This window comes from Nerophis ophidion, linkage group LG04, assembly GCF_033978795.1.
Source record: "Nerophis ophidion isolate RoL-2023_Sa linkage group LG04, RoL_Noph_v1.0, whole genome shotgun sequence".
Taxonomy (NCBI): domain Eukaryota; kingdom Metazoa; phylum Chordata; class Actinopteri; order Syngnathiformes; family Syngnathidae; genus Nerophis; species Nerophis ophidion.
In genome coordinates, this window is record NC_084614.1 from 32534830 (window position 1) to 32558502 (window position 23673).

The 23673-nt window shown below is 37.3% G+C and overlaps 1 protein-coding gene across 4 annotated transcripts; it reads right to left on the reverse strand.

The window, feature by feature from the left end:
- Positions 1-16325, reverse strand: mpp1 (MAGUK p55 scaffold protein 1). Of its 4 annotated transcripts, none has more exons than XM_061897853.1 (12): positions 15961-16325; positions 9637-9765; positions 9486-9564; positions 9226-9311; positions 9082-9150; positions 4379-4575; positions 3620-3723; positions 3457-3537; positions 3214-3294; positions 2929-3131; positions 1349-1423; positions 1-1271 (listed from the first exon to the last, which is right to left on the reverse strand). In XM_061897853.1, exons 1-12 carry the CDS (start codon positions 16081-16083, stop codon positions 1095-1097), a joined length of 1404 nt encoding a protein of 467 aa, XP_061753837.1. In that variant the 5' UTR covers positions 16084-16325; the 3' UTR covers positions 1-1094. The 4 variants fall into 4 exon arrangements, with proteins under 4 accessions (XP_061753837.1, XP_061753836.1, XP_061753838.1 ...); XM_061897852.1 differs by having other exon boundaries at positions 9637-9768; positions 15961-16323; XM_061897854.1 differs by lacking the exon at positions 15961-16325 and adding an exon at positions 13574-13727 and having other exon boundaries at positions 9637-9768.
- Positions 16326-23673: the final 7348 nt, after the last annotated feature.

The window sequence follows — 23673 nt, forward strand, 5'->3', positions numbered from 1 at the left end:
TTTGCTCCTTGAAAGTTTGTTTTTAATACTACAGAGACATAATACAATCATTGACATGGTGGACCAAAGTGAAAATGTGAAATGTTTACCATATAGATGTAGCAAATGTTGAATCCCAGAAATGTTAACCTTCCAGAAATATTTGCTTTTAAATACTGTTCAAGTATGACAATGTATGGACAGTTGTGCTGTATTGAATGGTTAAAGTTGAAGTACCAATGATTGTCACACACACACAAGGTGTGGCAAAATGATTCTCTGCATTTGACCCATCACCCTTGATCACCCCCTGGGAGGTGAGGGGAGCATGGAGCAGCAGCGGTGGCCGCGCCCGGGAATCATTTTTGGTGATTTAATCCCCAATTCCAACCCTTGATGCTGTGTGCCAATTGTGTGACAAAGATATACATTGCATGAGCTACAGCAGATGCAAACCAGTTTTTTTCCTGAGAGGCTCTGGACAGTGTGTTTCCACACTAATGACAACCAAAGAAGCAGTTGCAACAGAGCTGGGAAATGTAATATATTTGTCAAAGTGCCTTTAAACTGCTTACAATTTAAGTTGTGACAGGCAACTGACTGAATAGGTTTTACTAAGAAAGTTACATTTGCTGTTCGACGAACATTTTAACAATCTCAATTCCGAGTCCTGCTCTAGTAACTCAAGAGATAATTACATGGTGACATATCAATAAAATCCTTTAATTTGAAAGGGAGGATTTCATTCACAGTTGCGGTCCGACAGTAGTATGCATGTACTCACACTACAACAATCACAAAGTTGTATGGCACCAAAACTATCAATTATCCCCTTTAAAAGCCTTAAGCACAAATAACTCACCAACCACATAATAAATCCCTAGGGAGGGTACTCATCTTTCTGATATAAATCTTTCTAAATATTGCTTTTTGATATATATATATATACCGTATATAATGCACACATGCAAAACATCTCTGAAAATGTACTTTAACAAAAAAATAAACCCATACACACTTGGGACATCATCAACTCAGAGGTTTCGTGTGAGGAGTGATATTGCACTGCTTCCAGAATAAAACAAATAAGATACCACGCTGGTATTGGTTATCTATCAGTACACCCACGAGACAGGCACCCACTGTGGGGTGGAGGTGGCCTGCTCAAGGGCCTCCTCCACGCGCTTCACGCTTTCCTCCACGTCGTTGTTGACGATGATCACGTCAAAGACGTGTCTGTATGCCGTCAGAATGGCATCCGACTCCTTTTGGATCATCTGCAGGTTTTCCGTCTGGGAAGACAACATGCAGAAGATTAGCTGCTTGAATAATATTTAGTTGACTGTTTATTTAAGAAAGGATGTAGCACCTGGCTAGCTGTGTTGGTGGGTGCGATGAACACCACAAGAGGAGAAAAATCAGCAGTTCGCAAGACTTTCAGTGTCTGAACAGAAATGACATAAAAAACATATTTTTGAAAATCTCGAAAAAAAAGTTATTTGAGATAAGTTGCAACCATTACTTGGCGAAGCAAATCTCACAGTGAACCCCGTAAATCTACCAAAAATAATCTTGTTTTACACATCAGGATAAACTAATAGCTTGTCATTTATATCCCTTTGTTTTCCATCTATGGGATGTAAAACATGGGTTTAAAGGACAGTGCTGAGAAAAAGAAGCAGGTGATATTTATTGAACAAAAAAATTAAATCTTGAAAAAAACATGACCAAGTGTGTCGCCAACTTGCCATAGCAATACAAGCGTATAGTCTGCACCATACTGAAGCAGAATTAATCCATCACCAGCTAGGAATGAAAGATGTGTGTGAGGGAGAAGCAGCTGGAAGGAGATACCGTAAAAGTCCAATCTCCAAAGAGAACGCTGTATATTATTATCAAATTACTTCAAAAAAACTATTGCAGTTGTTAGTAGTACATTATATTGTATTGTTTTTATACAATATGTATCTAAAAGTTTAGTTTTTTAAAGGCATGTTACATGTTAAAATTCAGCCGTTTTGGGGGCGGGGGGCACCAACTAAATTGATAGGAAACATTAATTTCAAGATAAAACAACCTCTATTACAGAACCAACTAATCTCGTAAGGTGAGGTACTACTGTATATTGTTTGTGAGGAGCTGATTAATCAGGTTTTGAATCGATTTAGGCAAAAGTCAAGAGCACTACTTGGCTATAACCAGCAAAGGCGCTCATGATTTATTCTCAAGTAGTTAAACAGATTTACGTTTTTCTCATTTGGAAGCACTTAGAGGTGTAGTTTGCAACCGAATCCAAATTTAAATGGCAAATGTTTATATTTGTAACAATTAGATGTTTTTAATTTTTTGATATTGCCGCTCAGCTAAACAGAATGATTGATGTTTGTGTTGGTCAATCATGGTGGTCATTCACAAAAAAGATCTTATGGATGACGGGATTAAAAAACGGATGCTATGATTGCTCTGTTGAACCAGTGAGCGAGATCATACACTTTTCCAAATGCTATATAGGTGGGCCGTATCTTGTGTGGGTAAACCGGGAAGAAGGCAGGTTATAGTGTAAGTACTGTGGCTCGTCCCCTTTTAAAAAAATATAGTTTTAAACGTGTACATAGTTTGATGCGACTTTTAACAAATGACATCATCTTACAAACAACATTTGCTACCCACAGCAGTTTAATTGTATTGTATTGTTTAATGTTATCTGAGAAAACACTCTCCTGAGTTTTCTGCTATGTAAAGTTACCATGAAAATATATTCATTTGTCTACGTATATAATACCATGTACATGCATTTCTTTAAAGTCGATCAAATAAATCTAGTCATGTCCATAGCGTATATCGTTTTAATACCAAGACACTGTACTTCAACTTTAAAAAGCTTATATTTTATTTATTCTTCATGGTCAGAGAGCTTAATTTTCTTTAATAATGCATGAAAAGGCCAACCTGTGGTTCTATGTCCAGCAGCGCGATTTTTTCCTCCTCATATATCTTGTGAATGGTCTCAATTTTGGTACCAAACATATTTCCCTGAAAGCTGCCGTACTCCAGCAGCTCATTGTTGGCGATGCCTTTGCTCATGGCTTCGTTGGAGATGAAATAATATTCCTGTCCATTCTCCTCATCCTTACGCTGAATTCTGGTGGTGTCTGTATACAACAAGTTCAAGAAGAAATGTGAAACCCAATTTTTTTGTTTGGTTTGGTATTGAAGGTCTGCTTTACTACTTACGCGGTAATGGATAGGAGAATTTCTCAGGGTATTTGGTCAACAGTACATTTTTGATGTGGCTCCTCCCTACACCAGGAGCACCTAAAACAATAACTTTTTAATTAGACATTGTTTGAATGGTTTTAATCACAGGCTTCACAGAAAGAAATGGTCATTTTTAGTTTTGAATTCACCACTCTTGTAATGTAAAAAAAATAATAAATGCTTATTGAGAAGGTACAGTACCAGAGAAATGAAACTTACCAATGAGCACCAAAGTTTTTCGTTTAAAAGCAGGGAGCTGGACAACTTCCTCGTAAGAAATCACATCCAGCTGGTCAAAAACTGGAAAAAAAAACAAATAGTTGGAGGAGAACCCTAGAACTGGTATGTCTGAGGGGAAATGTGATCCCAGTGATGAACTTACTTGAGCTGTGCTTAGCCAGGTACTTGTCTTTGCACTTCTTTTTCTTTCCAAATGGGCTCCAGGACTGACTGCCCTCCTTGGCATTGCTTTTACTTGCCACCCTCCTGCAGGGGCAACACACAGTGCAGATTAGTTGAGTGGTCTGTGTTAATATGGCACCCAATTGTGTGACTAATGAAACAAGTATTAGGCTTCAATAAATTAAAATACGGGTAAACTCAGTCAGACTAATGTGCAACACTTTTTGAAGGGGTAAAACCCTTACTGGTCTGTGAAATTTGCACTCTTTCAACTGCCTCAAACAAATGTGAAAACATGTATAGAATGGCCATGCTGGTCATTGTACATGCTATGCATTCATTCAGCTTGCAGGCTACAGTATTTAGGGATTTTTATGCTCTATTTTCATGGATCAATCAGAACTGTCATAAAATTTAGTGAAACAAAATGTGTAGCACTTTTGCGGGGGCAGACCCAGAAATGTTGGACTTCTTCCACCGGCTCAAAATTAAGATAATGTAAAAAAAAATAGCCACGGTAGTTATTGCAAAGGCTATGCATTAATTCAGCTAACAGGCTATTTGGCGATTTTATGATACGCTGTCATGTATCAACGAGATAAATTATTTTCTTCCTTTGGCATTTTAGTCCAGCGACAGTTTTTACACACAATTTGTTGGGGGATTATATACAGTAATTATTATCCATTAATCAAAAATGAAATGCTCAATAGTGCGGAATGAATCATCATCACACAACCATTCTTGGAGTTCTGGCGATGGTATCAGTCCAGCAAAGTTACTAGCACTGCTCTCCACAGTGCCCTGCCACCAGTTGGGATCCTGCTTGTTGATGATTTGGATGATGTCGCCATTTTGAAAACGCAGCCCTGCCTCTTTGCATGGGATGAGATCATCCATGCAGGGGTCATAGTTGAACTGGGCCCTCATGTATGTCTAGAAGTGAGAGCATATATTGTATAGTGAGTTTGTGAGTTAAGAGGAATACATGTTTTCATTTGTCGCGGCTCTACACAAACACATTTGGACTAACACAAATAGATTGCTTGCTATTAAACACATTAAAACACACTTGGGGCTTTGATCTACTAAAAGATTTGCGTGTAGTAAAACACGTGCAAACTTGATAGCGTACACAAAGCTGATGTACTAAACTTGTGCGCAGAGGATTGCATCTCTTAAATGAGTAAAGTAAGGAGCACAATCTATTAAGTGTGTCTGTTTTCACAAATATGCAGGATATATGCTGATCATCAGAACGGCTACAATACTGGGAGGAATAAATGCAAAAATAATTATTAGGCACACGCAATATGATTTATTAAGGCTGAATTTGTTCTGCAGCCGTTATTTTGCGTCCAGAAACGGACCTGCATCTGGCAGGTGCGCAAAAATAGCTGTGAGAAAGGAACCAATTGTGCTACCACTCAGTCCTATGCATGTGTCAACATGAATGAATGAATGTATGAATCCTGAATAAAAAATAAAAATATTAAACATATTGTCTACTCAGCAATATCATTAGAAATGTTTTATAGCTGATGCACGATGTAAGGGATTGATCAAAACAAATACAATTTAATGTGTTTGGGTGTCTGCTGGCATTATTTTTCCTGATGTTCGTTTTTTCATGTAGAAGATATATTATTGGCATATCTCCTATATGACATTTTTCTTACACCTAGACTATTCAAAGGCACAATCACAGTTATTGCCAGCCTCTTCCATGTGCACGGTAAAAATGTGGGTCCCGTTTTAGATGCACTGCAGGACTGCATCTACAAACCCCGTTTCCATATAAGTTAGGAAATTGTGCTAGATGTAAATATAAACGGAATACAATGTTTTGCAAATCCTTTTCAACCCATATTCAATTGAATGCACTACAAAGAAAATATATTTTATGTTCAAACTCATAAACTTTATTTTTTTTTGCAAATAATAATTAACTTAGAATTTCATGGCTGCAACACGTACCAAAGTAGTTGGGAAAGGGCATGTTCACCACTGTGTTACATCACCTTTTCTTTTAACAACACTCAATAAACGTTTGGGAACTGAGGAAACTAATTGTTGATGCTTTGAAAGTGGAATTATTTCCCATTCTTTTTTTATGTAGAGCTTCAGTCGTTCAACAATCCAGGGTCTCCGCTGTCGTATTTTATGCTTCATAATGCGCCTCACATTTTCGATGAGAGACAGGTCTGGACTGCAGGCGGGCCAGGAAAGTACCCGTATTCTTTTTTTACGAAGCCACGCTGTTGTAACACGTGCTGAATGTGGCTTGGCATTGTCTTGCTGAAATAAGCAGGGGCGTCCATGAAAAAGACGGCGCTTAGATGGCAGCCTATGTTGTTCCAAAACCTGTATGTACCTTTCAGCATTAATAGTGTCTTCACAGATGTGTAAGTTACCCATGCCTTGGGCACCAATGCACCCCCATACCATCACAGATGCTGGCTTTTGAACTTTGCGTCGATAACAGTCTGGATGGTTCGCTTCCCCTTTGGTCCAGATGACACGATGTCGAATATTTCCAAAAACAATTTGAAATGTGGACTCGTCAGACCACAGAACACTTTTCCACTTTGCATCAGTCCATCTTAGACGGTCTCGGGCCCAGAGAAGCCGGCGGCATTTCTGGATGTTGTTGATGAATGGCTTTCGCTTTGCAATAGTAGAGCTTTAATTTGCACTTACAGATGTAACGACAAACTGTTTTTAGTGACAGTGGTTTTCTGAAGTGTTCCTGAGGCCATGTGGTGATATCCTTTAGAGGTTGATGTCGGTTTTTGATCAGTGCCGTCTGAGGGATTGAAGGTCACGGTCATTCAATGTTGGTTTCCGGCCATGCCGTTACGTGGAGTGATTTCTCCAGATTCTCTGAACCTTTTGATGATATTATGGACCGTAGATGTTGAAATCCCTAAATTTCAACATTTCTTGCAATTGCACTTTGAGAAACGTTGTTCTTAAACTGTTTGACTATTTGCTCACACAGTTGTGGACAAAGGGGTGTACCTTGCCTCATCCTTTCTTGTGAAAGACTGAGCATTTTTTGGGAAGCTGTTTTTATACCCAATCATGGCACCCACCTGTTCCCAATTAGCCTGCACACCTGTGGGATGTTCCAAATAAGTGTTTGATGGGCATTCCCCAACTTTATCAGTATTTATTGCCACCTTTCCCAACTTCTTTGTCACGTGTTGCTGGCATCAAATTCTAAAGTTAATGATTATTTGCTAAGAAAAAAATGTTAATCAGTTTGAACATCAAATATGTTGTCTTTGTAGCATATTCAACTGAATATGGGTTGAAAATTATTTGTAAATCATTGTATTCCCTTTATAATTACATCCAAAACAATTCCCCATCTCAAATAGAAACAGGGTTTGTAAAAGGCCCATAACAAGTGGTACATGATGTCTGCTGCATGTCTCAAACATAGCAATAGAACACAGGTGATAACATGGTGATAACATAAATGTGCAAAAAATGTCTCCATAGTGAAAGCTGCGTCGTACACGCAAAAACCTCATGTAAATACTGTGGTACGGCCTGCAGCAGTTATTAATTGCATACACAGTCTTAGAAGATCACATGCAACATGCACACTAATAGTACACAAAACTTTATAATTTTCACACGCTGTTTGGTGCATTGTATTTGGATCTTACCATATCAGGCTTTTGGTCTGCCAGAGAATTAGAAATTAAAGCAGGAGGGATCAGTGATACCAACTTAACAATTTTGTGGCTACATTTAGTGAGTTACCAAACCTATTTAGGAACTGTTTTTCAAAAAATACAACGCATTCTGGTAACTCTCATGAGACCACGTCACCGTCTAAAATACTTGCAGACAGCTCCTTATTTGTAACATTTAAAAAAGCGACAATGTAAGTTAATTTGTAGTTTAAATCATATTTGGTTTGTTTTTCATGTCACTCACTTTTTGCAAATGCGTCATAGCCAATTATACCAATTCCCAAAAGGGACAAAGTGGTAAAAAAAATTATTGTATGATTGTATGAATGATTGGATGAATAGATGGTTACTTGCATAACATCTCTCCAACACCGCCACGCATAGATTGCAGTCTTAAATGCATTAAAAATGGGCATTTATTGGGATCAATGCAATTTCCCATCACATTGAACCTTTTTCAAGTAATTTGTTTCATTTGGTACCCTTCATACAATTGTAACTGAACATCCAGTTAGTATAAACACTGTACGTGCAACAGCTGAACTAAATATTTGCTCAGTGTCATCTAACTTTTGTATTGTAGTTATATACAGTTGCGGCCAAAAGTTTTAGCAATGACTAAACATTTTATTATTTTGTATATTCAGTTTGGTTTCATCGCTCCTTTATTGTTGCAATAAAAAGTTTTTCTAATTTTTCTAAATCCCTTTTTTTAAAAGAAAAAAACATTGGGACAACTGAGCAAATTATACAATAAGACTTGCAAGATGCATACTATTGTTTTTCAGTGTAGCAAATTTCTTAGACATTTGGCCACAACTGTACATGTTTACAGCCACAACATTAACATACACAATCAAAATAGTTTTTGCATAACTAGAAGTACTGTATCAATGTAACTTATGTTTATAATGGAGGCAGTAGTTCTGCACTGAATTACAGTGAAAGGCTGCTTTAATGAATACGTGTTCACATTTGTTAAACTGTAAAATGTTAGACTGTTATGCCGGTTGGTAGTTAAAGATGCTGTTTGCAATATCCTCACAGTAACATTTTTCAAAGCAAAAAATATAGCAAGAACACCATGTTTATGTTACCATTAGTGGTTTTAACAGAACACATTTGTTTGACAATTGTCCATATTTTTTACAATTACAAAGTTTATGTAATATTTTTTTTACTGGCCCGAATAAAATGATTGGTGTTTACGGCTGTAATTCACCCGGTCTCGTCAACATGTACGCGCAGAGAGCGGGTGCACACGGACAAAAGCCGTACAGAAGCAAAGAACAATTTGAAGTCATGTTGTTGGTATGAAAGAATGTACATTCAATGACAACTAACGCTAGCTCTCCATATTGCTATTGTTGGCTAACAACACCCAAAGCTAAGCTTCGATAAAAAGTTTGATTAATGTATGTTGTGGTAGAAAATGGATGGATGAATTAATGGGCTGTAATTTTCAGTATATAGTATGTCCACCAAAGTGCTGGAAATGTGGTGTTGTGACCAGTAGATGGCAGCCCTGCTACTGGAAGACATTATTTTTATTTACTCTTAAATTAATTTTATAGTCACCTTGGATTTTCATCAACTAAGAGAAGGTTCACCTGACAGGGAAAACAGATGATAAAATTTAAATAAGATACCCAATCTGTAGTAGAGATTAAAAATGTTTTGCTTTTTTAACCATTTTTTTCCCCACACAACCCAAATGTATGTTCAATGCAATTACCTCACAGGCTTTGGATCTACTCTTCTGGTTGGAAAGAATCTTCATAGTGACTAATCCATTGGTTTCTTTCTGTAGGGTTAAAATTGCTCTCTTCAACTTTGATATTGAAATACCAGTATAACAAAATATATGCTGTTAACGTACCAGAGTCTTTTGTAGCTGATCTACTGTTTGGTTAGTCACACTTTTCCCATTGATTTCAGCTATCTCGTCGCCTTCGTGCAAGGATCCTGATGAAAGGCAATGGCACCAAATATGCATTAGTATATGTCATTCTAATTAATGCACATTGACCTGAAGACAGCAGTAAAAATATCGATAAAAGACAAACATATATTACAATTGTATGCAACCCCCCCTCAACACGGTTCTAACCACACCCCAATCAATGTCTGAGTTACCACCTTGTCTGTGTATCAAGCCCCCGTGCAATATTCTGGCCACTGTGCACCTTTGTTTGTCATTCATTTTCAGAGTGACCCCCTGCAGATAAGACCAGAACGATTAATTAATGTGAACCTTTAATTAAAGATATGTTGCAAGTATCAGACGTACCATCGGCTCAGAAGGATTCTTTTCAAACACCACTTCTTTCATCTTGGTTACTTCGGTCCCATTCCTGTATTTGGCTTTTCCATTGGTGTAAACGTCAGCCCCTTTACTCTCCAGGGATTGCATAGCTACCTGCTAAAAACATTTAAATTAAATTTAAATTAAACAGTGCAATTTGCTTCATGATATTTCCCATTCGTTTCAAAGAGAGCTTTCTGCCAATTGCTCGAGTTTCATTTGTAGATTAAACACATGTTGGAGGTTGAAAATTAACCCAACTTTATAACACCTCATTAGGCACATCCAAGGATTCGGCCCGACAGGTTCGTGTGGTCATGGATACCACATCGTGTCGTCAAACGATCCAGTCGAATAACAGCAGTAAACAAAGATGACAACAACCATCTTAAGTGATTTTTTTTTTTTGTTATTAGAAAGTTTACAGCTGGATTAAGGAACTGCACTTTTGCAACTCACATCAGAATAATTAAAGCCAGTAAATGGCTCAGTGGAGTTTTTTTATAAAGTGCAAACAAGAGTTCGAATCACAAAGATTCTCATGGAGAACAAAACCTCAGGTTAAAGCTGCTTTGTATTTTAAAATATAGCAGATGTAAAGATATACATGTAACATCATATGAAAGAGATGCATACAATGATCTAAGTACATTTTAAATGCTTATGGAAAATGCTGAAATGCATTAGGACTTAGGACTTAAATGACATTATTGTTTATTTCCATAGTGGGCCATGATGAATGTGCATGCATTTTTTTAACCCTCAGGGGGACAAAGGCCTACTTTGTTGTCCTTTCAGTGAATTGTTACTGTATTTTGGGCCATCATTTTAGTTGTGTTATTCCATTATACATTGTTTTTCTTGAAAATAATTTTTTCATGGTAAATTTTTAATTGTTATTGTCTGTTTTTTAAAGATTTGATTAATTTATGATGGCTGAGGTGTGATTCACTACAATAGGGCCCTGTTACGCCAAATTTCTCCCCCCCCCCCCCCCCCATTTACTTCCGGGGTCATGATTAACACAGACGTTTTGTTAACGCTATATTATAAAAATATAACGCTATATTATAAAAATATAACGCTATATTATAAAAATACAGATGTTTTGTTAACGCTATATTATAAAAAATACATAAAAAAAAACAATTTACAAACAAGCTATGGGATGACGTCAGAGGAAACCTGAGGAAACGTGACCCTGGAAGTAAATGCGTCATCTCATAGCTTGTGATTGTAATTTTTTATTTTATTTTGTAATTTTTTATAATACAGCGTTAACAAAACGTCTGTATTTTTATAATATAGCGTTATGTTTTTATAATATAGTGTTAACAAAACGTCTGTGTTAATCATAACCCCGGAAGTAAATGGGGGGGAAGAATTTTTTAGGGTGGAAGAAATTTAGCGTTTGGTACCAAGTTACTAACTTCCAAATACAAAAAAATATATAAATACGTTACTGGGTGCAACAAAAAGCACCTCCTTTAACACACCAGACATTTTGTACTTTTTTTTTTTTTTTTTAAATAGTATTTTCAGACATAGCACACTGGATTCCAGTTAATGGAAATACCGCATTACTGGATATTGTTTAGATAAGTTAAATTTAAGAAGTTGCACACAAATCAACACTGGAGGTGACTATGACGAGCGCATTTTCAGCACATGCGTATTAGCTCGCGTTGCGCCGGCGGACGGAGGGAGAGTGGGGTCTTAAACCGTGGCATTTTTGTGTGTGGACACGGATAAGGTTAGGTGGGATTTACCCTGTATAACAGGGCCTAAGTGTTGTTGTGTGTTTGAGTAAGCACAGGGCTGAAAGTGTTTGCTCAGAAGGTAATACCTCTCATCAGAGTAGCTTTTATCAGTTCGTGCTCATAGACTTAGCTTGGACAGATCTAATCATGAGCATTTGGTACCAAGTTACTAACTATTGATCCTCTAACATGAGGAGGGGATGTTTTTGTTCTTTTGTGGTGTAAAAAAGAATGTGTCCATCAACAAATGTTAACCATAGAATTGAATCATTTATACAATGGATGGTTCATACAATAAATCGAATCATTCACACGCTAAATCAAATTGTTTTACAAAAGTATCAAATTTTGAATGGCATCGTAACCCATGTATCGGGATGTAAATAAAATCGTTAATCACAAAGAGATTTACATCCTGAGTTGTTTGCATAAGATTGGCAATGCAAGTTAAAAATAGCGTTGGACTTTGCCAGACTTTTACTGGAGGCTATAATACAGTCATACCAAAGACTATGAAAATGGGACCCATTACCTCCCTACTTGGCACTCAGCATTAAGGGTTGGAATTGGGGGTTAAATCACCAAAAATGATTCCCGGGCGTGGCACCGCTGCTGCCCACCCCTCCCCTCACCTCCCAGCAGTTGATCAAGGGTGATGGGTCAAATGCAGAGAATAATTTTGCCACACCTAGTGTGTGTGTGACAATCATTGGTACTTTAACTACTTTACTCTAAACCCAAAAACCAGTGAAGTTGGCACATTGTGTAAATCGTAAATAAAAACAGAATACATTGATTTGCAAATCCTTTTCAACTTATATTTAATTGAATACACTGCAAAGACAAGATACCTAATGTTCGAACTGAGAAACTTTTTTTTTTTTGGGGCGAATAATCATTAACCCAGAATTTAATGGCAGCAACACATTGCAAATAAGTTTGCACAGGGGCCACACTTTTCACGGCATTGTTAATACACACTCCTCGGGCTTGCAGAGGTGCCCTCAATGTTTGGATTTCAACTCCTGCGGCGAATACTTTGACGCAAAAAAACTTCCTTTCTTTGTCTTTTGATGGGTACCACATGGAAATTTGGTGTGCAGCTATGATGCATACCGCCACCTATCAGTTAGAGCTATATGTATTTTTGATAACATGTACTTCTACTGTTTCCCATTTCAGAGCACAGGAAGTACTGCATGAATAAGCACTTGTCTAGTTAGACTGAATTGTTTCATTATTTGGGTGATGTTTTGCAGGCCAAATGTGGCCTGGCTGTGAACCATTTAGGGCCCCTGATATAGGAGATGACAGTTATCCTTATCAGTCATAAACTATACAGCCTAGCATTGTTAATGTTGTCTTATAGAAAGCTGAATGGATTTGTAGGTGGTGTATTTGGTAAATCCATAATTGACTGAATGTTCCGTGCAATATACTGTAGTACTTGTGCAATTAGTGTTACACAGGTATCAGAAGGGAAACATATTTTGATCAGGTCAGGAGGTTAAATTACACCTCGGGAGAGACTAAAATCTCACTTCAGATTAACAACAACGTATCAATGCTCCTCTATCCAGTATCAGAAGAACAACATTAGGATAAAAATTGTGTACAAGACACTAAAATGTACAAATGTTGTCCATTTTTCCTGCAGGCATTAAGTAGCAGCAGAGAAAATGGTTGTTTTTCTGCAGTATGTGTTGAATTTGTCTAATATTGGCCTTCACAATCCAATCACATGACCAAGGTCTGTAGGGCCTTATATCAGTGTTAGGTGTGGAATTGCAAAAAAATAAACAATCTAAATAGCAAAATAGCTTATTTTCTTGATTTTTTAAGGTAATCAAACAGGAAGTAAGTTCTTCCTAACACGCAGTACCTATTGTACTATACAAATGGTGCCAGATCTGTTTACATGATAGGAAAAAGCTGATTGAATGACAATTACTACTCAAATCAAACTGTCTGGGCATGTACACGATTTAAGATAAGAGATATTAATGATTAATCACTACTTCCTAGCAGTGTTAGAGGGCTCAGCTGGCAAGGAAACAACATATTTCCCAGGAGCGCAGTAAGGAATCGATCGCATATGTCGAGGCTATACCACACACTTCAGCACTTACCTACTAATTGAATACAACGTACCTATCACATACCTGCTATAAAATCAGAACTACAGCTACGACTTGACTGTACTTCTCATGGTCTTCGCAGATAGACTGTTGCTTAGTCGGCAAATATACAACCGCCAAGTGTCACCCTTGATCGACATTGTTCTCGGCAGCGTCACAGTTAAGGCCTTTACTCACGAGATCAGCATTCAGTAATGTGCTGATGTCGGGGAAAAAGTTTCCTTCCTTGCTGGAGTTCACTGCTGACTTCTCAATTCTAGTCTGTCTGTGGTTCATTTTAATGCACATTCAGGCTGTTTGCTCCCAACACTTCTCATAATCAATGCAACATATGGTTTTAAAAAACAACCTTGTATGCCACAGACCAAGGATGTGCAAACTTTAGATTGTACCTAAAAATCAATAGATTCAGGGGGGCCAATGTGATGTTTTACATTTTGTAAATTAATCCTTGACAATATGCTAAGAATTTACATATTTATAGACAGATAAAACAGCTTGCATCTCATATTTGTATTATAGGTGACAAAGCATATTTTAATATGTATTTCTAGTTTTTGAAGTATTGGTAAATGTTTAAGTTTTTTTTTTATAATTTACAATTATTTCAGTTTTATTCTCATAATGCTGACTTTATTACTTTTTTCAAACCTAAAAGTTGCAACTTCAGTCTTTCTTTCTTATAATATAGTAGGTTTTTCTTCTTTAATGTAACAACTTTATGCATTTATAGTTTTTTCCTCATCAGAATACCATTTTTCCTCTTTAATATTTCAACTTGATGCTTCCAAACATGTTTTTCTCATAACATTACAACTTTTTCTTCTATACAATTTAAATTTAATGTTTTTTAAAAACTTTTTATTTTATTCTTAAACTTTTTTATCATTAATATTTGAAAATGGATGGATGGATGGATTTCAACTTCCATCCATCCATTTTCTACCGCTTATTCCCGTTTGGGGTCACCAGAGGCGCTGTCGCCTATCTCAGCTACAATCGGGCGGAAGGCGCCGTACACCCTGGACAAGTCGCGACCTCATCACAGGGCCAACACAGATAGACAGACAACATTCACACTCACATTCACACACTAGGTACAATTTAGTGTTGCCAATCAAGCTATCCCCAGGTGCATGTCTTGGAAGTGGGAGGAAGCCGGAGTACCCGGAGGGAACCCACGCATTCACGGGGAGAACATGCAAACTCCACACAGAAAGATCCCGAGCCTGGACTGCAGGATCTTTGTATTGTGAGGCAGACGCACTAACCCCTCTGCCACCGTGATTTCAACTTAGTACTTCTAAAATTAAACATGTTTCACCATGAGCATTACAACTTTTTTCTTCTTTAATTATTTAACCTGTTTCTTATCTAATATTTCAACTTTTGTGTTTCTAAAATAAAAAAGTGTTTGTATAACAGTACAATGGTTTTTCTTATTTAATATTTTTAAATTACGCTGCTAAAATTAAATATTTCACTTATAATATTACAACTTTGTTTTAATATTTCAACTTTACTTTTCTAAACATTTTTTTACTAATAATATTACAACGTTTTGTCTTTAATATTGTAATTTAAAGTTTCTAAAATGTTTTTTTGGTCTTTAATATTTCAACTTTGTACTTAAAAAAAATTAAAAAATGTTCTCATAACATTACAATTTCATTTATTCTCAATATTTCAACATTATGCTTCTAAAAGAAAAAGTTTTTTCTCATATAACAACCTTTTTCTTCCTTAATATTTAAATGTTATGGTTCTAAAATTATCTTTTCCTCAGAATGTTAATAGTTTTGTTAATTTTGTCTTCATATTTCAACTTTTAGTCTTAAATATTTCAACTTTATGCTTGTAAAAGTCCCTTTTCCCCCACATAATGTTTAAATGTTTGTCATATAAATCATTTTTGTCTCAAAAGATTACAAAAAAATTCTCAATATTTTGATTTTATTCTCTTAAGATAACTGCTGTTTTCCAAATGTTACGGTTGCTGAAGGTAACTAAAGAAACAGATGAGAGACACAAATAGCCCCCGGGCCACACTTTTGACACAACCGCCAAGGACAATCTGCTACATTGTGAGGTAGTAAACAACAACACCGAATGTTCTTAAGACACAAAAACACGAGAAAAAAGATTTATGTAAGCTGTTATGTGCAAAATGGACCAGCCATGTCTGCTAGAACCAGTTCGAACCAGTGATGACTCATCAGCTTCGTATCCCTTCAGGTTTATAAAGACATTAATTCAATTGCACCACAGAATAACAGTGCGTTTATTAGTGCCGCTCTTTGTATTATAAAACAATTGCGTTTTAAAATCTTCTCCTTTTGGGAGAACAACAACAGTGCCGTCATGCAGGCTACACCGGAAGTTGGAATTTCAATGTAAAAGCGACAACTTACCTTGTCAGACTTTGGTTTGTTTTGAATGAGCTGCTCCAGGTAGAGATCTGAGAGGGCTGTCCGGACAGAGTTCACGGGCTCCAATATGACAGCCGGTTCGTTTTTATTGGATTTTAACGTCATCTTTCCGGTGAAGACCCCCCTCAAAATACCCTGTGTACCCGATTGCCCACACCACACCTCTGTGCAAAGTCCGCAAAAGGCTGTGCCTAGAAAAAAAGCTGCTAGATAGTAAAGTGCTGATGAAATAATAATGTCATTGAGGTAAAGGTCCAAGGTCCTGTTCGCCAGCAGTTGATCGACATCAGATCCTCTGCGGGAACACTGCTGACAAAGCTTGTAAACAGGGGCTGGCTCGTGCTGCGTTCATGAGCTTACCACAATATCCGAATTTTACACTGCCCGAAATGAGTCTAAGTTAGTTCATTTTTTTAAAAGAAAATAACGCAAGCCAGACAAAAATGTGTCTATAGTAATTACGCAGTTAATGCACAGATGAATACACATATTTCATTTGTTTTAGTAAGTAGAGTTGCCAGGGACATCTTGTTGGATTACCTTCACACTGACTGATACAGTGATTATTTTGTGTTTGTGTGTGTGTGTGTGTGTGTGTGTGTGTGTGTGAGATGATTTTTATAGTATTTGACTTGAACCTAAATTTAATTACCGTATTTCCTTGAATTGCCGCCGGGGCGCAAATTAATTTTAAACCTCTTCTCACTCCTGCGCTTACCAAAGGCATGCGGTAAAAGTAAGCATGCGCTAATTATTTTAAAACCTCTTCTCACTCCGGCACTTACCAAATGCATGCAGTAAAAATTGGAGTGTGATGTAAGGATACCATAATGAAAAGCACATTTAATTAAAAAAAAATGTTATTATGGTCTTAACTTTACTTATAAATAAAGTCCATGCCAGCTCCTTCTGATCAAAAGCATCGATAACTTGTTTATAGAAATCTGCCTTATCTTTCTTCAGTTTTAAAAGCTTCTCTGTCTTGATGGAGATCTTCCTTTATTACCTCATGCTTCGATTGAAAGTCCAGTTTAGAAAACTGCTATCAGACCGCTGCTATCAGTTAGTGCGGGCGACGACAGAATTACCCTCGGACCACTCCCCTTCCCGTTCTGCTCCGTGGGTGATCTCTTTATCCCACTGCTGCCACCAGGAAGTGTTATTGTATAAATAATACACTGGGTATTTATGAATGGAACATGCTTTATTTCAGCCCGGTTGTTTACATAGCTAGCAAAGGAGTGTTACATCCTAAAAGGTCCGTTGTGTACCCCAAGCGTCATATCCGTCCCAGCACATATCAACGTCACTCATCGTCATTTCTTCTGCAGCCGAGTAGTCGCAAGAAGGATCACTAGCGCCCTCTACCACCAGGAGGCGGGAGTCATTTAATAACTCATATTTGACACATGCAGCTACGGTATTGTGACGGTCTTAAGCCGTCGTCTTGTGGGTTCCCAGGACCACCAAGAAAGGACATGGCTTGAGCAGTTTGACTTTGTTTATTTTTCAATAAAACCTCAGTCCAGGTCGCTCTTCCGCTCCTCCTCTCCGCTCATTCGCCGTCGCCAACTCCTCGCCGCCATCTTGGGCCGGGCTCCAGCATGCCCTGCCTGTCTGTCGGACCGTCGGCTCCACCTCTCCACAGGTATATTAAGAAAACATAGCTGCTTACTGTTCTTTTTAGCATACCGGTATTCAATAGCTTAGACTTTAAATCCTACTGAATAGCTTTTAATCTTCTTCCCTTTATGCGATTTCAAATTAACGGTATTGAAATCAGCCTCCTCCATTTTGAAAATTATGACATGGGAGGTGTCACTCGTGACGTCACGAGTTTGAGCCAGCGGTAATACTACGCTTGCGCTAATTATTTTGCGAAAGGGAGTTTGACCCGGCAGTAATTCAAGGCAGGTGCATACTATATGCCCGGCGGCAATTCAAAGAAATACAGTAAATGCATTTGTTTGTTGTTGTTGTTGTTATTATATTACAAATACATTCCATATTGCAGTGGTTCTCAAATGGGGGTATGCGTACCCCTGGGGGTACTTGAAGGTATGCCCAGGGGTACGTGAGATTTTTAAAAAATATTCTCAAAATAGCAACAATTCAAAAATCCTTTATGAATACATTTCTTGAAAAATACTTCAACAAAATATGAAAGTAAGTTCATAAACTGTGAAAAGAAATGCAACAATGCAATATTCAGTGTTGATAGCTAGATGCTTTGTGGACATGTTCCATAAATATTGATGTTAAAGATTTCTTTTTTGTGAAGACATTTTTAGAATGAAGTTCATGAATCCAGATGGATCTCTATTACAATCCCCAAAGAGGGCACTTTAAGTTGATGATTACTTCTATGTGTAGAAATCTTTATTTATAATTCAATCACTTGTTTATTTTTCAAAACGTTTTTAGTAATTTTTATATATTGTTTTCCAAATAGTTCAAGAAAGACCACTACAAATGAGCAATATTTTGCACTGTTATACAATTTAATAAATAAGAAACTGATGGCATAGTTCTGTATTTTACTTCTTTATCTCTTTTTTCAACCAAAAATGCTTTGCTCTGATTAGGGGGTACTTGAATCAAAAAAATTTTCACAGGGGGATATCACTGAAAGAAGGTTGAGAACCACTACTGGTTTGTATTGTTTTAGTGCAAAACAGACACAATCACCATCTCCCCCCCTGCAACAACAAACAAAATCTCAGATTAGAACATTACATAAAAAAAAAAAATAAAAAAAAAAAAAAAAATAAACTAGGGCTTCACGGTGGCAGAGGGGTTAGTGCATCTGCCTCACAATACGAAGGTCCTGCAGTCCTGGGTTCAAATCCAGGCTCGGGATCTTTCTGTGTGGAGTTTGCATGTTCTCCCCGTGAATGCGTGGGTTACCTCCGGGTACTCCGGCTTCCTCCCACTTCCAAAGACATGCACCTGGGGATAGGTTGATTGGCAACACTAAATTGGCCCTAGTGTGTGAATGTTGTCTGTCTATCTGTGTTGGCCCTGCGATGAGGTGGCGACTTGTCCAGGGTGTACCCCGCCTCCCGCCCGATTGTAGCTGAGATAGGCGCCAGCGCCCCCCGTGACCCCGAAAGGGAATAAGCGGTAGAAAATGGATGGATGGATAAAAAAACTAAGGTGCCCATCTCAGCTACAATCGGGCGGAAGGCGGGGCACACCCTGGACAAGTCGCCATTTCATCGCAGGGCCAACACAGATAGACAGACAACATTCACAACACAATTTAGTGTTGCCAATCAACCTATCCCCAGGTGCATGTCTTTGGAAGTGGGAGGAAGCCGGAGTACCCGGAGGGAACCCACGCATTCACGGGGAGAACATGCAAACTCCACACAGAAAGATCTCGAGCCTGGATTTGAACCCAGGAATGCAGGAACTTCGTATTGTGAGGCAGACGCACTAACCCCTCTGCCACCGTGAAGGCCTTATATATATATATATATATATATATATATATATATATATATATATATATATTTAATTATATATAAAAGCATTTTTTTTTTGTTTTGTTTTATCAATCGAAACAAAACAATACACAGCAATACCATAACAATGCAATCCAATTCCAAAACCAAACCTGACCCAGCAACACTCAGAACTGCAATAAACAGAGCAATTGAGAGGAGACACAAACACGACACAGAACAAACCAAAAGTAGTGAAACAAAAATGAATATTATCAACAACAGTAACAATGTTAGTTATAATTTCAGCAAAGCAATGATTAAAAATCCCTCACTGACATTATCATTAGACATTTATAAAAATAAAAAAATGAACAATAGTGTCACAGTGGCTTACACTTGCATCGCATCTCATAAAATTGACAACACACTGTGTCCAATGTTTTCACAAAGATAAAATAAGTCATATTTTTGGTTCGTTTAATAATTAAAACAAATTTACATTATTGCAATCAGTTAATAAAACATTGTCCTTCACAATTATAAAAGCTTTTTTTTAAGAAAATCTACTACTCTGCTTGCATGTCCGCAGACTGGGGTAGATCCTGCTGAAATCCTATGTATTGAATGAATACAGAATCCTTTTAAATCCGGAAAAAATTGTTTTTGAATCGAGAATCGTGTTGAATTAAAAAAAAATCGATTTTGATTCGAATCGTGACCCCAAGAATCGATATTGAATCGAATCCTGGGACACCCAAAGATTCGCAGCCCTAATAAATATATGTATACATACAGTATGTGTGTACATACATACATGTTAATATATACAGTACCTATGTATGTTCACACACGCACGCACGCACGCACACACACACAAACACACACACACACACACACACACACACACACATATTGTTTATACAATATAGAATAGAATAGAATGTACTTTATTGATCCCTGGGGGGAATTCAGCACCACAGTTGGCTCACAATAAACAATGATAATAATCAATCAATCAATCAATCAATCAATCAATCAATGTTTACTTATATAGCCCTAAATCACTAGTGTCTCAAAGAGCTGCCCAAACCACAACACAAACCACTACGATAATAAATAATATAATATATAACATATATTATATATATAATATATAATATATGAATAATATTAATATATTCTACATATATTGTACATTTAAGTAATATTTATATATATATATATATATATATATATATATATATATATATATATATATATATATATATATATATATATATATATATACAGTTCTGAAGTATGTGTATTTATTTATATAGATATATGTTTAATGTAATTAAATATGCATATTGATATTAAAATCACGACACTAACTTCAGTTGTTTTTTTAGTATTATTTATTACATCTCTGCGTGTTGTCTCACTGCGATCACGTTTACATCTAACCACTAACAATTTTGGTACCCATTGCGTTGTGTTACATTAGCCTTTTGGACAATTACCATTACCTAAAGGGTGGATTCAGGTTGCTTTTTGGATCCATATTGGTGCAAACGGCCGGCATGTTTTCGATTCCCGAAACATTACATATTACATGTGCTGGTCATATTATTAGAATATCATGAAAAAGTTGATTTATTTCATTAATTCCATTTAGAAAGTCAAACTTGTAGAATATATACATTCATTCCAAACGGACTGATACATTTCAAGTGTTTTTTGCCAAAAAGGAGATGATTATAGGTGACAACCAATAAAAACCCTAAATTCAACATCTCAGAAAATTAGAATATGGTGAAAAGGTCAGATATTGAAGACACCTGGTGCCGCACTTTAATTAGCTAACTAATTCAAAACACCTGGAAAAGCCTTTTAATGGTCTCTCGTTTTGATTCTGTATGACACACAATCATGGGGAAGACTGCTGACTTGACAACTGTCCAAAAGATGACCATTGATACTTTAAAGAAGGAGGGCAAGACACAAAAGGTCATTGCCAAAGAGGTTGGATGTTCCCAGAGCACTGTGTCCAAGCAGATTAATAGAGAGATGAAGGGAAGACAAAGATGTGGTAGAAAAAAGTGTACAAGCAAGAGGGATCACCGCGCCCTGGAGAGGATTGTCAAACAAAACCGATTCAAAAATGTGGGGGAGATCCACAAAGAGTGGACTGCAGCTGGAGTCAGTGCTTCAAGAACCACCACGCACCGACGTATGCAAGATATGGGCTTCAGCTGTCGCATTCCTTGTGTAAAGCCACTCTTGAATAAGAGACAACGTCAAAAGCGTCTCGCCTGGGCTCAAGACAAAAAGTACTGGACTGCTGCTGAGTGGTCCAAAGTTATGTTTTCAGATGAAAGTAGATTTTGTATCTCCTTTGGAAATCAAGGTTCCAGAGTCTGGAGGAAGACAGGAGAGGCACAGAATCCACGTTGCCTGAAGTCCAGTGTCAAATTTCCACAATCAGTAATGGTCTGCGGTGCCATGTCATCTGCTGGTGTTGGTCCACTGTGTTTCCTGAGGTCTAGGGTCAATGCAGCAGTCTACCAGGAAGTTTTAGAACACTTTATGCTGCCTGCCGCGGACCAATTTTATGGAGGGGAAGATTTCATTTTCCAACATGGCTTGGCACCTGCACACAGTGCCAAATCTACCAGTACCTGGTTTAAGGACCATGGTTTCCCTGTTCTTGATTGGCCTGCAAACTCACCTGACCTTAACCCCATAGAAAACCTATGGGGTATTGTGAAGCGGAAGATGCGATATGCCAGACCCAACAATGCTGAAGAGCTAAAGGCCACTATTAAAGCAACCTGGGCTCTCATAACACCTGAGGAGTGCAACAGACTGATCGACTCCATGCCACGCCTATTGCTGCAGCAATTCAGGCAAAAGGAGCTGCAACTAAGTATTGATTGCCGTACATGCTGAAACTTTCCATGTTCATACTTTTCAGTTGGCCCCCATTACTAAAAAATATTTTTTGGTACCAGTCGTAAGTAATATTCTAATTTTCTGAGATACTGAATTTGGGATTTTCAGTAATTGTCAGTACTAATCATCAACATTTAAAGAAATAAACATTTCAAATATATCACTATGTGTGTAATGAATTGATATAATATGTAAGTTTCACGTTCTGAATATAATTACTGAAATGAATCAACTTTTTCATGATATTCTAATAATATAAACAGCACCTGTATGTTCTTTGAATACTACAGAACAGACTCGATTACAATGTCTGCATATTAATTTCATACCAGATTAAAAAGGGCCGTTTGCCAAATGTGTAAAAATATAGTACAAACTGCAATAAAGCCATACTTTTGAGGGTAATGGCAAATATAATGTGATATGGATGCTCACACGCCCACACACACACGGACAAGCCTACACAAATACACATATTATGATGTTTTCATTTGCCACATAGCAGTGTTGATTGTTGCGTAACAAATATTGTTTGTACCAAAATACCACTTCAGTTTGCATTTATTAAAGCAAGCTATAAAAGACTGAACAACAACACAAAACTTCAGCTACTTCCACTTTAACCTTCTGCAAATCAACAGATAGATTTACAGAAGGTAATCTTGGTAGGCTATAGGCTACTAAGAGCTAGCAGCCACGCAATAGCTGAGCACACAAGCACATATGTGATAATAATTGTCCGTGATATAGGAGTCTTAAACGCCACATTTGTCAATATAGTCAAATATACAATAATCATAGTTGCATTGCAAAGTCTCTGAGGCAGAAATTGTACTAGAAAGTTTCCAGTATCAAACATGTCCGCATCATTCAATTTACTGCATCATGAGCTTAACTTAATAAATTATCGTGGTCATGAAAAAAAAATAATAACTCTTACCACTCCAATTCAATTTAAAGGCAGCAGAAGCCCATTCCAGGTGGTTAAAATAATTGTTAAATCAAGCATTTTCTAGCATTGCAAACCACTAAGTGTTTCAAGTATGTGTGACTGATATTGTATCGAGTTAATATCGGTATCAGCTAAATCCAAATCCATTAAATTTTCTGTATGTTGCCCTCGCCGAAAAACGTTTAGTACACCACTGATGCAACTCTGTCCAGAGTTTGAACCTTCAACCTCTGCCACCAAAAAGGGATTAACAGAATAGTTAATGAACTTTGCTGTGCTGTTAATTCTATCATTGGTGAAAGAACAGGAAAATGCTGAGAATAATTTTGCCGTCAAATGTCATGTTAAAGGCCTACTGAA